Source organism: Lonchura striata, chromosome Z (assembly GCF_046129695.1).
Source record: "Lonchura striata isolate bLonStr1 chromosome Z, bLonStr1.mat, whole genome shotgun sequence".
Lineage (NCBI taxonomy): Eukaryota > Metazoa > Chordata > Aves > Passeriformes > Estrildidae > Lonchura > Lonchura striata.
The window spans coordinates 22,979,947-22,996,504 of NC_134642.1; the positions used below are offsets into that span (position 1 = coordinate 22,979,947).

Here is a 16,558-nt window from a genome sequence, read left to right on the forward strand (position 1 = left end):
CAGGGCTCCAGACATGCACAGCTCCAGGCAGTTTGGATTCACATTGGGCTGTAGATGAGAAATTCTTGGCTAACAAAATTTCAAGCTCACTGAAAGACATGCAATTTCCTTACTCTGTGTATATACAGAAGGTGACACTGGGACATGGCAATAGGCAAGCAGTGCAGCTTGAACACCAGTAATGATGAGTAGCACTGCAGATCATCACTGAACCTGGAGAAGGCAGTTAAAAGACTATTTTCAGAGTAACAGCAAACCCAAGACCATTAAGACAAAAGACACTGAGCAAATTGACACACTCTTCATTCTTTTTATTAGTATTTATTGTTGTTATTGTTATTCACACTTAGACAACTCCGTTACATTAAGTGATTTATATGAAGAACTCTGTATTAATATGATAAGGTGAGAAAGTGTGCACGCCACAGTGAAATATTCTGTAGATAGTGAAGTAGGACCTTGATAGAAGGGATTATTTCCAAGAGCCTATATACAAATAAAGGTAACTTTCATACTATATACAAACTTGTATTCACAGAAAATATACTGATTCAGAGATACGAGAGTATCATCTAGTGAATAATGATCCATACACTTAAACACATGAAAAAAATTGGAATTTTTGGGGGGTTGCCTGGACTTGCAAAATAAAAATACATGGAAATGTATTTTTACTTTTAAAGTTTGAAATTAATAAAGATGGGGGACTTCAGATTTTTTCAGGCTGAAAATGATGGATGATAAGAGAATGAAAACTACGAAGTGAAACAAACATGCTAGAAACACTTTATTACAAAAATAGCCTCAGTTATAATACTACTATTTTCACATCACAATACCATGTCCTGATCTTGCCATCTTAAGTGACAGAAATAATTTTAATTTATGTAAGTCAACTCCCCAGAATCAGGGTTGCAAAATTAAAACTGCAAGAGAGATCTTGATAATGGAAATTAACACAAAACCAAGTGAAATCCTTTGGCGTTACTTAATTTTTATGAGGGAGTAAAATAAATGATTGATTTATATTGGATAACCTGACCCTGAAAATTTTTTAAAAACTGACAGAAGCAATGCATCTCTTATAAACTTACTAAAACATAAGGAGCTTCCTTTACTGTGATCTCAGTGGGAGAAAACATCAGAGTAGCAGAATTATTTAATTGCCTCATTGGGCCTGATTCTGCAAGTGTTTTATTCCTTCTCCTGGGGTGAACAAGGGTAGCAGGATTGAGTCCCTGCTGCAAAGGTAGTGTGCAGCATTTTGTACAGCCCCACAGGAAAACTCAAGAGTATAAGTAAATTCCCCCAACTTACTCACAGCATCACTAAGGCAAAACCAGATCCTTCTTTACTGTACATTTATTTGTCAGTATTTGACATTATACCTTAAACAGAGACATGGAATTGATTTTTTACTTTGAAATTAATGATCCCCTTACTTAGAAACCCCATACTAGTCTTCTGGGTTCTTTTATGGCTTCTTTTTGCATTAAGACAACTATGTGACACAAAGTAAAAATAAAAATAAAATAGTAAAGTGCACAATCTTTAAAAATGTGTACAAATTTCATTGTTTAGATTGGTTTTATGTTTAATGGGTGGAGAATTTACAATAAATCGACATGAATGTACAGTTCATTTACCAATCTTGAATTACTCTTTCTTGTCCTGGGTTGTTTCACTTATGGCTCATGTAGGAATTATATGGCCAATTCTGTGCCTGGTCTACACACACTCAAAGGGATTGCATGGCTTCTAGGCTGGGGCTGACCTGTGTCTGGCTGGCTGGAGCATGGGCTCAGCCCATGCTAATGTGGTGACATGGAGAAGACGCGGCTTGCACCCGGTCACGCAGGAGCATAGGCAGGGGAAGGACCAAACTATCTGCACCCATCCAGGCAGACAAGTCCTGGGATGCTGCACAGACACCCAGCACACACTGCAGGATGGCCCGTCTGAGCTACCCAGCTGTGAGCCATATGTGACTGCTGCATCTGATGGGTGCACTGAACTGCAGAACTTCAGTTTGGAGGTGACTCTCTCCAGTTCCAATGGAAATGGCAGATATCTCAACACCAATATTCCTGTAACTGATGGCAACAGACCCAAGAAGAATTTTAACATCAACCAAGAATGAAACCTGTGGCTTTTGGAGGACTGGAGCAGGATTCTTCTCCACACTGTTGAGTACAAACTATCCCATTTGATACTCAAATTCACTTTCTGCAAAGTATTTTTCCAGGTGCAAATTCTTCAGTTTGCAAACCATGCCTCTTTCTCAGTTAGTTGTGTCATTGTTGTTTACAAGAGGTAAAATTTTGTCCAAGAATATAAGTAAATGTAATTTATCTCTTTGTACATAGCTCCCAGGACAATTAGGTTTGTTATGTAACTTCATGAACTACACATTTATGAAATATGGGAATCTAAGATAAAAGTTTCCATCTTGTCCAGATTAATGGCTGAATTCTTCTGTATTTCATTGGGCCAGTTCTTAGAGAGGGATTATTTCCTTGTTAGAAATAAAGAAACCATCAGATACAGACTCATACTTGACTCAGAACATAAGTATTATGGACCACAAGATGCTATTTTAAGAAATTACTGCTGAAAGAATAATAATTAAAAAACATTGAATATCCCCTTTTTTGCAAAATATGTAATGAAGTAAAAGACAACCAGAGAAATAATCCCTTAAAAAACACCCAAACATTAATAATATTTCTAAGCATCTATTTTTTTCACTGTACTTGGATTAACTACATGTTTAATTTACCACTTTGTGGACCTTCATATCCACACACAACAGTACCATGAGTGACAGTGACCATAAACTACTTCAGAGTAGTATATGTGGAAATTATATGCTAGGTTCATTGCCATTACAAACAAATGACACCTAGATAAGGTTGCTTGTCGCCCACTGTGCTTTATGCTTCATGAGGTTTATGCAGTCAGCCACATCAACTGGATACATAAGCAGAAGCATACAGACACAAGAGCCTGTCTGCACTATAAGAAAGCACTAGCTTTCAGTAAAATAGTTAATTTAAAATACATAGAGCTTTGCTGAAAGACTTTTCCATGTCTATATGCAGTTCTTAAGGAGAGAATCTTCACACCACACTTTTAATCACACTTCTATAGCTTTTACCAAGTTGTGACCAGGGTGGCTTATGCAGAGGGAAAACAGAAAATAGTTGTAGAATTCTAGTGGTATTTTGCAGCTTTGGGGCCCGTTCTCATATTTAATTCCAATGAAGTTAGTGCAGAAGACCTTTTAAACTGGCTACAATCTGAACCATGATTCTGTTCAAATGCCACCAGAAATCCCTTAATAAAATTGTGTTCAACATTGATTCCATTCAGAGATGATGGTGCCATAGAGGATTAGTTAATCTGAAGTTGCATATTTATCTTAATTCTGTGTTTCTAAGCTGGTGTCCTGAAAGTGCTAAGCTAGAACAGGCCAATTTTTCTATTAATTCATTTATACTTCATAAGGATTATGCAGACAGCAGGATCAGTTGAGTAAGTGAGCACAGGCAGACAAGCAGGTGGAAGAGGCTTCAACACCAACCAGCTTGCTGTAGAATTTGGGCGGTGTGAAGGACCAAATCCCTAGTGAAGTCATGCAGAACTTTGGCTGAAGAAAATAGAACTTTGACTTCTAGGTGTGCAATGTTGAGAAGAGTTCATGATCCCACACTGAAATAATTATGAACAATGATAAACTCTTTATGCTGGAAAATTTGCTGAAATTGCAAAATAGGAATATTGCAACAAGTGTGTGTGTTTCTGGCAGCATTAAGCCTGGACAACTCACTGAGATCCAGTCACTGAGTATGAGCTGCTTTTGACTATTTTCTCAGCATTCTAGTTTAAGACTGAATTCCTTCTGTACAGGATAAGGGACTAAGCTTCTCCCTCCATGCCACTCCTCTTTTTCTCTACTAGCCAGCAGAGCTGTTATCTTGTAATCAAAGAGTATATCAGCATCCAAGAATCCACAAATAGGTTACACCTGCAGTAGAAAGGTGCCTGGGCAAGTATAAACACTGCTCACAGACAGCCTTTGCAGAAAGGACCACACAACTGAAATATGTCCTATTACCTCTGGATCTGAGGTACCACTGGCACAGTTTTTCAGCCATTTGAAAAAAATGATCTGCCCAACAGCTACAAGGCAGTGGGAGCCATGAGGTGTCTTATTCTGGAGGAGGAAGAGTTGTTTTTAATACCTTCTTATATAAAGATGTGATAGAGACAAACAGACATGGGAAAGAAATGAGACACATTTTAAGACAGTATAGAAATGCTATCACAGGATGCCAGTCCTTAATGGTATACATAAAGGTCTTCTATTCCTATAAGCTGTTGATGCCAGTTACTCTCTACTCCCTACCCGCCCTCAGTGGGGCAGCAGCCTCTGCTGCTGATGCTCTGAGTGCACCAGAATGTCCTTAGAGCTCTGAAGGTCAGGTAGGAGTTTTCTTTTTTTAGTGTGGGAGTTGTTACACGAAGATGGTATGAAGTTAAAAAAAAAAAAAAAGAAAAAGAAAAAAGTAGTGTACTAAATAGAGACTGGACTTTGGTCTGATTCTTGTTTTGAAATGTCAGATCAGTGAATCTGGGCATTGCAGTATTTTCCAAGTGCCTGCATACATAGCCCTTCCCTTAGATCACTCCTATGTGTGATTGTGCTTACTTGGGAAAGAATTGCCTGTTTTGAGCACTGTCATCAGAAACAAAAGCATTTGGTGACTCCTCTGGAATAGATTGTACTGTGGAGTCAGCTCTGTATTTTGGAGCACACGTTTTGATTGAGGTCAGAATTTGGGTTACAAATTTGCTTTAGGTTGCCGTTCTGTCAGTAGAGGGCACCACAGTTATGTATACACACCCACCTTCCACCAGAGGAACCAATGTTAGAGATGGGCAGCACTATCGTTAAGACAGGTAAGGATTCTACACCAGTAAAGGATCTTGAATACATAGACAAGTTTTTGCTCTCAGTGTGAGAAGCTCACTCTAAAAATCGCTAAGAGATGTTGCTTGCTGTATGGTTAAGATCAAATACTGCATGTAGCTAGGACTTAGGACAATACATGAGTAGCAGACATTGCAACTCCTAGTATCCTTCGTTTATTTCATTAACATCTCACTTTTTTCTTCATGATATCACATAATATTAACATTCCTAATATGAATTTTGTACTGTTTTCTCTACCATTGTTTTATGTCAAGTCCTTACTTTCTAATCATACACTGTTACATACAAACACATATAACAGGAAAATAGTAAAGGACAAAAAGGGATGAGTGAGAAACAAACAGTGCGGAGCAGAGAAAAACAGACAAGACAAAATGTGCTGAGACTTCTGTTACACAGATGTGAGAATGGCATTGCCATTGTGAGCACAAGATACATATAAAACAATGCTGAAATAGGTCACAAAAATGCACTGAAACTTCATGAACTCTTAATTGCACAAAAAACTTGAACAAACAAATGATGATTATCTGAAATAATTTCTTAACATTCATTCCAGTCCTCTAAAAAAAAAAAAACAACTCAGCCAAACTACAGAAAGTTGGTTGCTTTCTCCCTTCTTGTTTTTTTTTCTGCTCTAGGTTTGGACCTTCTCTCTCTCAGTATCTCAGAAAAAGGATGTTGCATTTTCACTCCTTCCTTTCTTTAGACATGTACACTTCCAGCAACACTGAAGAATTTTCATGTAAGTTTCCTGCAGCTCCACTGTATTTAAATTGTGTTTCTCCTAACTAGTTTCAAGATTTCTAACAGCAAATGTGAGCTTCCCAGCTTTATATAACAGCTAGAGATCTCTTCCAGCAATAACTATATGTAGCTGTGAAGGTCCTTACACTCCAAGTAATAGTGAAAGCCTATAAAGTATATATTCACTTAGCAATTAGGCTGACACTTTATAACTACTTCTATTTTCTGTATGGAACACTATGCATAAGCAAATTAGCCTTTTTATTCTGGCATGAAAAGGCAAACTCATAACAGCATCTGAAAGCCATTGGTACTGTTGATATTGCTGCATTAGAAAAAATAGTGTGTTCACATAGCTGTATGATGTCACTGCATGCTGCGTTGCTATTAGAGAAGAAAGATTATCCCCATTCTGGTCTTTGCATGAGAATGCAATGAAAATCTGCACCAGTTACAAAATGGTCAGGCATCATGGCTCCTTCAGTGCCAGAGTTTCTGGAACCTGAAGAGTTTTGCAAGATGTAAAAACACACCATTAACATCCTGCTGATTGCCTTTACGGACCTGTGATGCAGATGATCAAAACACTGATGAATTCCCTGGCTTTGTTGAAATCACATAAATCAGATAAATCCACTCCCATGAAGAGACATACAAGCCCTTCCCTGTTTGTGACTCATTGCTTGGTGTATGCTTTCCACTCAGGAGTTTCAGCAGGTTATTGGAAAAATCCTGTACCAGGGTGTGTGGGGGGTGGTGCCTCCACAAAGTTAATATTAGCATTCCTCTTGGAAGAGGAGAGCTTTAAGAACTGAGCACACTGTGTCTGTGTATACTACTACAGAGAGCACGAAGTCAGTGGGCAGGTACCGTAGGCAGAGGAGAAGCAGGACTGTCACTGTTGCGCACGTCGCGTGCCCAGCGCTGAGCGGCGAGGATGCTCTGCAGCAGAGGAACCTTCGGTGCACTCAGCCCTCCAGGAGTGACTGCACTGTCCAGCAGCAGCCATTACTCAGCTCTGAGACTGACCCTTTGTATCCCATTCTTTCTTTTACTCTTTTAAAATTGAGGAAGAGAAAATTTACAGATCCATGGGTTATTCCGGCTGCAATTTTCCACTGTGTTTTCTTTTTTTCGCTGTTTTGTTTTGACATATGTATCTTTTTAAATAAATATATATGTTTTGGTTTTTCTTTTTTCTTTTTTTTTTTTTCTTCTGTCGAGAAACATCACTTTCCACTAGATGGAGACAGGACACTGGATCACTTTGTCCTCCAGAAGGACACTGACAATCAGGAACACAAAATAAAGCCCAAACATGAGGAAACCCAGGATTTTATTCATCTTCCACTTGCAGGAAGCAATGGAGAGGATGACAAAGAGCAGCATGATGAAGAGGAGGACAATTGCACAGAACAGACCATTGCTGCTGACTGTCACTGGCGCAAAGCTGTTAACCACAGCAAAGAGGAGCCATGGAAGAGGAAGGCTGTTAAGAAACAGAAAAATTAATTTAAAACATTGCAGAAGTCCAGAAGGAAGGACTAGGAAGTTTCTAGTGACAAATCAAAACACAACCAAAGGCTTCCTGCATAAAGTGAGGCAGGAAGAGGTTCAGCTCTTCTAATAATTGCATAAATGTAAATTGTAAGCTTTCTCATAGTTCTTGGGGAGAACACATGGGATTTTTTACTCCCCACTCTTCCACCAATTATACTGGTGAATTATCTTTCCCTTGGCTGTCAAATCACGTGGCATCCTGTCTGTGAAGAGGAAAACCCCTTTTGTTTGTTTTTAGATTTCACACTATCTGCAGAAGCTATTTGCACACTGTTTCCAAGAGCCTGCCTGACAGGTGAGTGGAAAGAAACATGTCCTTGCCAGGAAGAGCCAGCACTCTGCAAGGCACTGCCTGCAAAATTTCACCCTTAAATATCTTTGTCCACATTTACTGTATAAACCTCTGTTAAACTGTGAACTTCAATTGAACTTGAGCTTAACTTCTATTTCTGTGTCTGCTGTCATTTTATTTCTCATCTCTCACGCCACAGAAGGAGACAATATCCCTCTGCAAGATGTCAAGCTGAAATAAATATTTAAGACACTGACTGGAGCTTAGCAGGCTTAGAAAGCATGAAGTGAGTTGTCAGAAGCTCACAAATTAAAACTTTGAATAAGCAGCTCAGGAAAGAATAATTTATTACAGCTGCAGTACTAACTACACCAGTCTACAGCTCAACTATGCCATTTCTGCTGTAAATGTAGCAGACTGGTGCTGGACAAAACCATGTCCATTGGCAGGAAGATTAAATATTTTTTAAAAAGTAGGAAAGCACTGTAACAGAGAAATAATTTTGTAATATATCCACTGTACTCCAAGCAGGAGGACATGGTTTTCATGTATTTTATTGGTTTGCTGCATATAGATATTCAAAGACTTAATGCTCCTGGATTAATAGAAAATTGGCCAAGTTTTCCTACTATGTCTAAAGTACTGTGATTAGCTAACAGATAAAGTAAAAAATATAGTTACTATACATTCTAACTTCAGAATCCTTTTTTGCACGTTTGTGCAGTTGCTGGTGTATTTTCAGCTGTGAAAACCAGGATCTCTTCTACAACCAGGCTGCCTGGAACTGCAACTATGACTAGACCTGTTCTTCTGTTTATGTGTGATAGCAAGAAATAACCAAATATGGTTGAAAGTATGGACATGATTCTCAGTACCTCCATCCTGTGTTGAAGATGGGAATGTGGGAGCAAATACAGAATTTATCTGTGTATTTCCTGCACAGTTTTAAAACACCAAGGCACAGATTACTCTGTTTCTGAACCTGATCTACCTTGGTCTCAAAAGTTCAAAAAAGAATTTGAATTACAACATTATGCCACAAATCATTACCCTAGAGATGTCATGAAGCAGTGAAGTGTAAATAAAAAACTTCTGCACAATCTCATTGTAGTTTCACATTGTCAGAGCTATAAGAATGGTCCTTTTTGTTAAAAGAGAATTGGTTTGTAATTTGGGACTTGTCAGGTTTAGAGAAAAAAATTAATCACATGTCAACAGCAGCCTAAACCAGTTACACAAGACAATGACTTTCTGTTGCTATTACAGCAAATATGTTGAATACCACAGAGGCAATTAATTGTTCCTGATCATCATTTATAAAGAAAGCTCTAGTACAAGCACAATGAGTGGTAACAGAAAGCAAACAGCAACCTCACAAGAGTACAAAAAGCTTTGAAATTCCTTTTCAGTACAATGCCCTTATACAATTTTAAAGTGCAATTCCCTTGCCTAAGCCTCTCTGTAACAAAACAAAGATTAGGCAACAAATTTATAACATTTCTTCATGCAGATATCTATAAACTTCAGAGCACTTGCCATACATTCGCTTCATATTTGCATTACTCTCCTTTTTGTGGGCAGTACCACAGCAATGTACTGAGAACAAAAGATTTGTTTAAAAAATACACAATTTTCTTGGTGTAGAACTTACCCCACTGTGATGTCAAATATGTTGCTTCCAACAGAACTGGATACAGCCATGTCCCCCAGACCTTTGCGTGCTACAATAACACTGGTAATAAGGTCAGGAATGGATGTGCCAGCAGCCAGAATAGTCAATCCCATGATTTCTTCAGTAATACCAATGGTCTCTCCAACCTAGAAGGGTTTAAATAAAACCATAAAAAAGTGTCCTGCAGTTTTAAACTGTCCTGGACTTTCCCACTAGCTTGGAGAATACCAGGCAAGATAGAGAAATTACTATCTTCATGGATTTCCCCATGTATCAGGAGAAAGGTAAGGCTTTCAAATAGGAGTATAAGGTATTGACAGGCAGTTGCTCAAGTCCTGTAGTCAGGCCAACCTGACCAACACCTCTCTGAACTATCCATTTAATGAGTACTGATTTACTTAATCCATGGTTACAGATCCCAAAATAAAGTAGCACTCAGAATGAGATAGATGGACTCTGATTAGAAATGATCTTTTACAGCGCAAAACATAATACAGGGCTTTTATTTTGTACCAGTGTCACCTCCTTACCTGGTGTGCCCACCAGACCATCAAGTAAGAAAAGAAGGCAATCCAGCTGATAGAGCCAAAAAATGTGATAGGAAAAAATTTTCTTGATGTCTGAAACAGAAACAAGGAGAAACAGTGAAAACCTATATTGAAGAGTGACATGCCATACTCTTAATTTCTTCTCAATATGAGAGTGGCTTCTCATTTTTTTCTGATGGCCTGTTCTAATCAACTGTTATCATCATCATCAGATGATCAAGATACCTGTCAAGAAATGTAAGAAACAGATGCCCTGACATTGGTATATGAGTACCTATGCCTCATTCTTCCAATTGCTTCAGTTATCAAATAAGATTTCCTAAGAACTTGTATGACGAATGGGAAGTTCTTGGTTTCATTTTTATCATAATTTGTTACGATGCTGTTTGCATGTCTTTAGCTCAATAGTGGTTTGACTTCTAAATTTATTATTAATTTCATGTTTCTTCAGAATGAATGTTTTCAAATTGCTTCAACAGGTGCCCATGTCTTTCCTTCCTGCATTAGTAACTTTTTCAATAAATTTCACAGTCAGTATAAAAAAGACTGTCATATGGCAGAGCTAAAAACTTATACACCTAAAATTTATTATGGCACTTACTCTGCTAGTGAAAACTACTCACTTTCTCAATAGAAGATATGTTAAGCACATATTTTCCATGCTTCATTTAGTAGAGAAATTTAATGTTACAATGTTATAAAAAATATACAAAACATACTAGCAGAGTCCTAAAAATTTGCATGAATAACCAATAGGACTGCCTGTGGAAGTAAGTTATACCATTCTGAATGGCTCTTGCAGCTGCTTCTCAGTCCTGCAGTACTTCTCATTTGGTCCTAAATCCACTTCCATTCCAGAATTTCCCCCCACCTTTCATTGCAGATCATGCCCCTACTGCACCAGGAGGCTCATTAAGATTGTGGATCATTCCTAGGTGTTGTGGAAGTGTATGGGATTGCAGGGCTTTCCCTCAGTATGACTTTTGGAGAGAAAATACCATTTGTTCTGATTCAGATTCTTCAATAAACACTTATTTTTTTAGGCAGTTTACAGAGCTGCACAGTCAGCTTTCCTTATATAACAAACTCAACAGGCATTTGTATGAAACAGCTTAACATTTAGGAACTGAGCAGCACGGAATCACAGGGTGGCTGTAGACCAAAAGATGAACAGTGTATTGGGACGGCCATTAGAGCTGGTCAAGCAGGAAATGTCACTATGTTTTGCCAGCTGAACCTGAAAACAATGAGGTTTGTACCTCAATGAGACTGTAGACTTTGTGCAGATATAATGGGAATCAGCTTGGGACATTAACTGATACAAAAAGGTAAAGTCAGCAATGCCAATTGTGCACACTCATCCACAGCATGGGACAAATAGTAGGTCCATATCTGCTCCAGCAGCAGGTGCAGCTGCTGGCTGTGCTACAGAGCACTCACTCACTCCCTGTGTATACTTTGCATAATGCTAAATGTCCTCCTGAAAACTAAGCATGGTGACTAACATGACATACAATTTCACAACTGAATATACACAGGAACACAGGAAAAAAATGGTACAGATTTAACACTACCAGAGGGATGGAACACATCTTCTGTGAGGAAAGGCTAAGAGAATTTAGATTGTAGAGCCTGCAGAAGAGAAGACTTTGGGTGACCTAATTGCACTCTTCCAGTACCCAAAAGGTGCCTCTAAGAAAGATGGAGAGAGACTATTCACAAGAGTATGTAGTGACAGGACAAGAGGACTATAAAAGTATAAAGAAAGAAGGTTTAGATTGGACATTAGGAAGAAGTCTTTACTATGAGGATGGTGAGGCACTGGAACAGGCTGCCCAGAGAAGATGCAAAAGCCCCATCCCTGGCAGTGTTGAAGGCCAGGTTGGACTGGGCTCTGAGCAACCTGGCCTAGTGAAATGTGTCCCTGCACACGTCATGGGGGTTGGAACCAGATGATTTCTAAGATTCCCATCCAACCCAAACAATTTTATGAATCTATCCCTCATAATATAAATAACTGTTCATCTGTTGGAGTAAAAGTGGTCCAGTAGGTGTTTTATACCTTAAATAACCCCAATATGGAAACATCCTTTTCATATAAATTCCACTACTGTCACAAGCATTGTTTTTAGAACTACTCACAGTACTTTGGTTGCTCTATTTCTTTCTTGCTTCTCAACACATTACAGAGTTACTTTTCCAGAAAATATGATAATGAGCTTATGATTTTTAAAACCTACTCAGATAGAATTTTAAGTTTAAACCAAAAATTTTATATGCATTGGTGAGAGAAGACCTTAATGCAATTTGAAAGAAACATATCAATGACTGTTATAATGATCTAACATCATGGGAGCAGAATTAAGAGTGGTAGAAATAAATTAATCTAAATACCAATTTCTCTTTTAAAACTAAGAAGTTAGCACTATTTTTTCACCATTCCTGGTAGTCAACTTTTCCAACTTCCAACATTTTTCATCTTCCTTGAAAAAGCTCCAATCTTTTGGCAAGACATATGGTTAATGAGACACTGAAGCAATGAACTTGCTAGAACTGGTCACAAAATCTGTGAAGAGCACCTCACAGCAATGCAATTTGAATGATCACTGCACAATACTCAAGATTTAAGCATACACTGGCTTAAGCAAAACTAATACAACCAGAGCCATGCTGGTCAGTAATAGCTCTCTGATGGTGCAATTATATACATCAAATGGTTCTTGCAAAACAAGGAGATACTGCCTGAGTCAGACACCCACTGAATTTGGATGGCTAAGAATTACGAATCAGTAACTTTGCAGCATGTGTACTCCTCGCCTGTTTTAGCTAATCCTCTCCCACTAAAATTAACTGATAAGCAGCACTCCAAGATACTTTAATAGGCTTAACACTTAAATTACCTATTTTAAAATGGGGAACATTTAAATTCAGAAAGGGCAAAATTTAAAGCCTGTACATTTTACAGGAGATTAAATAAAAATGGACTCTATAGATGCTGATATATAATATGCATATAGATGAAAATCTGAAAAAGCCATAACCAGAATGCTGATTCTTTTTTGTATGCTGGATTTTATTCCAGACTGTAACAATAATATCCATGCTTGTTTTGTAAATAGTTTCAGCATTCTTTTGAGATTTATGTAATTTCTACTCCCTAGCTCTTTGAAAAACAGACAGCTGCCAATTCTATGTATTTTCCTAGAAGAATTAGTCAGAGACAGCAGACAGCAATACTTCTTTCAGTCTTTCTTCAGTAGTTGTTGTGGTGTTTGCTTTGTAAAGACTGAGTTCAGAGTTTATTAGCAATTGGCTCTTTTGTGGTCCTAGTAACAGATAAATGAGAGAAGCCATGGCTCATTCAGTTCATATGCTATTTTCCTTTAACAAAAGCAAAAGGATTTTGTAGTTCCACTGTAGATTGGATGGATTGATTATGTTCCTGTCTATCAGAAAGAACATTCCTGTCTATCTTAAGAACATTTTTCTTGATACATTTCTATATATTTATTTAATGACAGGGTCTGAAAAACAGGGTTATAAGTAGTAAAAAATAATCCAGGTATGAGGGCTTTTCTTCTGAGAGTTTGATCCTGGAAGGTGCTGAATAATTTGGAAGGTAACTATTTTAATTTTAGTCAGCATTATTACCAACATCTTTAATCTAAATGATTCACATATTTGTCTTGTTCATAAATGTATCTGCATTGCAAAGTTTGATCTTTCTTTCACACTTAACAGTGCTTAACTCTGATTACTCAGAATCTGCTCTTCTAACTGGATCTGTACAGGAACATGTTGTCCTTGTCCCCTTGGTAACAGTGCATCTCTGTATGGCAACAAGAGTTCATGGAAGTTGTAGCTCTTCATTTGTAATGGGAATTTGAAGAGATAGAAGGAACTCCCCTATATGGGTCCAGTGATGGCAGAGCCCCAAGAGCCATCTTTCTGGCCTGTAATGGACAGGGATGGACAGTGGAGTAAGGTTATAATAAAAGAGGAGATGGTTAATATCTGCTCCTGACCTACTGGGGCACCTTGGTCACATATTTTTTCTTTCAGTCTTTTAATATCTGTTACTCCAGGAGATGGGCAGTTACATAATGTGACCTTTACAGAGCCATTGGGGAAAGAAGCCATTAGCACAGGAAAAATAGCCATTATTGTTCAAAACACCTGAGCAAAAGCTCAGGAAAAAAAATTCCCTAAGGGCACACATATACCTCTGGGATATGTCAACAACATTATTGATGTTATAGTAAGGATTTTAATATATACTGGCTTAATGTGAGCAGGTGTTATTGAGGCAATAAACACATTAAAACATCTCAGCTAGTCAATCAGCTGAAAGCTGAACTAATGCATAATCTACTTTTAGTATATAAAAATCTGCATATGTGTGCACCAGAGCATAATAAGGCAGCAGGATTTTGCCAACTTTAGAACCAGATACCTTGTCTACAAAATTATTTTTCTAGAGCTTCTGGGTTTCATGGAACTAAAAGTATCTCGGAATAGTACAAATAAATGCAGGGAAACCATCTTCTTTTTGTGTAGACAAAATATACACTAGAAAAATAACTCTAGATAGAAATAAGAACTTACTGAAAAGTGGACACCCACAGAGGATGCCAGAGGCTCCATATGGTCTTTCAAATCACTATATAGCACACAAGCATTCACTTTATATATGCATATGCTAATCTGAGCATCCTGATGCAGAATTTGGGTTTCTGACTAAAATTAACACACTTGCAAATCAAGCCCCTGATGGTAGACCTATCTAAAAAGTCTAGTTGAGTGTTATTTTAGGTTTGCTTTAACCTTTATCTCACAATTTTCATTGAAAATTGTTTTCTGATGGGCATGCGGAGTTGTGATAGCAGACATAATTTTTGTTAGGAAGGGATTAGTGGGGATGGTACACAGAAATAAGTGAGAATATTTTGAAGATACATTAATGAAGCATACTTAATGTTAGATAGTTTATGCAACCATCCAGTTAATTTTTTAACAGCAATGTTCAAAGTAAGCAGCTTGTCATACTGATACAGCCCATTACCTCTTCTGTTAATCTACATGTAATTACAAACTACCTTTTTTTTTTTTTTTCCCTGTATAAACTTTCAGTGAATGGAGTTTTAAAGCTCTGTTTGTAAAACTTCCCAATCTGGAACATACATCCATGTTTATCTTTTGTGGTATGGCAGTATGCTCTAGCTGCTGGATGTCAGCATGGAGTTCTGTTGTGAATGGTACTAGTGTTAATAATCATATAGTTGCAGGCAACTTGTCAAGATACTCACTTTACAGAACTATTATTTAAAAAATTTGCCCAGTACAGAATATTGGATAAAGCTACAGGTCTACTCATATCAGCTTCAGATGTTCAAAATTCAAAATAATGCTCATAAATATTTCTTGCTCATTTTATATCAAATTCTGAAAAAAAAATCACAAGGATTGTTTTGAATGATGAAAGGAGAGCAAAAATTCAGAAATAAACAATCTTGACATTCATGTAGTATTTTCTGTGTGTTATGTAACAAAAGTGATTTCCAGAGTTTTCTGGAATCTTTATGAAAAAGAAAGCTTAAAAACTGGGAAGGGAAAAAGCGTCAGAAGGGAAAGAAGGGAAAACGTCACTTTATAGCCTTTGGAACCTTTTATCTAAAAACATGCCAGAGATCTTATTTTAGCTTCCTTCTTGCACTGAACTGCAGTTTTTCAGTGTGTGGGATGATAAGGTTTTTCACTGTGTGTGGGGAGAAAAGATGGATTCAGGGTGTTGATTTATAAACCTACATGCTATGCATGCCTCTCTTGCAGCAGTTTTAGACCCACTTTTGATCCAGAAAGGAAGAGAGATTAAAACACCACTAATTTTTTTTTTTCAGGTCTTGATGCTCTCTCTTTTACTTTCCATGAGCTTTCCCAGTCAAGTCTATTTCTATATATAAGTATAAAAGTGGTAAGCCTAGATAACATGTCAGTCTTACCTTACTGTGTTTAGAACAAAACTAGCAAGTATTTTATACATGAAAGGACTTACAGATCTCATCCTAGTATGAAAATTACAAGATTATGGATGGAATACAAAGGTCTAATAGAACATAAATCTAAGAGAAATGCATATCATTATGTTTGAACTACAGTAAAAATTTAGACAGTCTAAAATCCTTCCAGTCATACCCTATAGGGCACTGCAGATAGACAGATACTCATCACTCATGTGTTCAGTAGAGATCCAAAAATACAAATGTGAAGGCCCCAAAGAATTTTTCAGACCATTCACTTTATATCACGAAGTATAAGTTATAAAATTATAATCCTTATAGAGCTCTTACCAGCCAGTTTCTCACAAACACCCATTTGCCATTAGAAGAATTGAACACTAATGTTGTGACCTCTTTTTCAAAGAAACAATTAGAAAAACCTAATAGCTCTAGTTCTTTTTTGACATTTAACTAGAGAGCCACCCTTTTGTGCAGAACACACTGACTTACAACAACAATTACTTACAGGTTTTCTGACATCTGGCAGGGTAGCCCACAGTGGGAAAACAATGGGCAACACAAGAAGATAGGTGACCTGCTTGCGTGGGGTTTCAGGCCAGGCCAGGCTGAGAGGCTGCTCCTCCTCATCCTCTTCGCTCTGTAAGAAAAGCTCCAGTGAGCAGATTATCAAAGTGGATGAATGAAATTGGGGATTCTTTCAAAAGGAATTGAATGACAGCATTTCAG

General features: G+C 37.7%; 1 protein-coding gene across 5 annotated transcripts in view; it reads right to left on the reverse strand.

Moving 5' to 3' along the window:
• Nucleotides 1–290: 290 nt before the first annotated feature.
• The window catches only part of SLC24A2 (solute carrier family 24 member 2), a 112,257-nt gene continuing 95,989 nt past the window's right edge, over nt 291–16,558 (reverse strand). For all 5 annotated transcript variants that reach the window (XM_021535460.2, XM_021535463.2, XM_021535459.3 and 2 more), the window contains 4 exons: nt 16,338–16,469; nt 9,798–9,887; nt 9,247–9,413; nt 291–7,232 (listed from right to left, as the gene is read on the reverse strand). In XM_021535460.2, the coding sequence (XP_021391135.1) occupies nt 6,983–7,232; nt 9,247–9,413; nt 9,798–9,887; nt 16,338–16,469 (639 nt within the window). In that variant the 3' untranslated portion in view covers nt 291–6,982. The remainder of the gene's footprint in view (nt 7,233–9,246; nt 9,414–9,797; nt 9,888–16,337; nt 16,470–16,558) is intronic.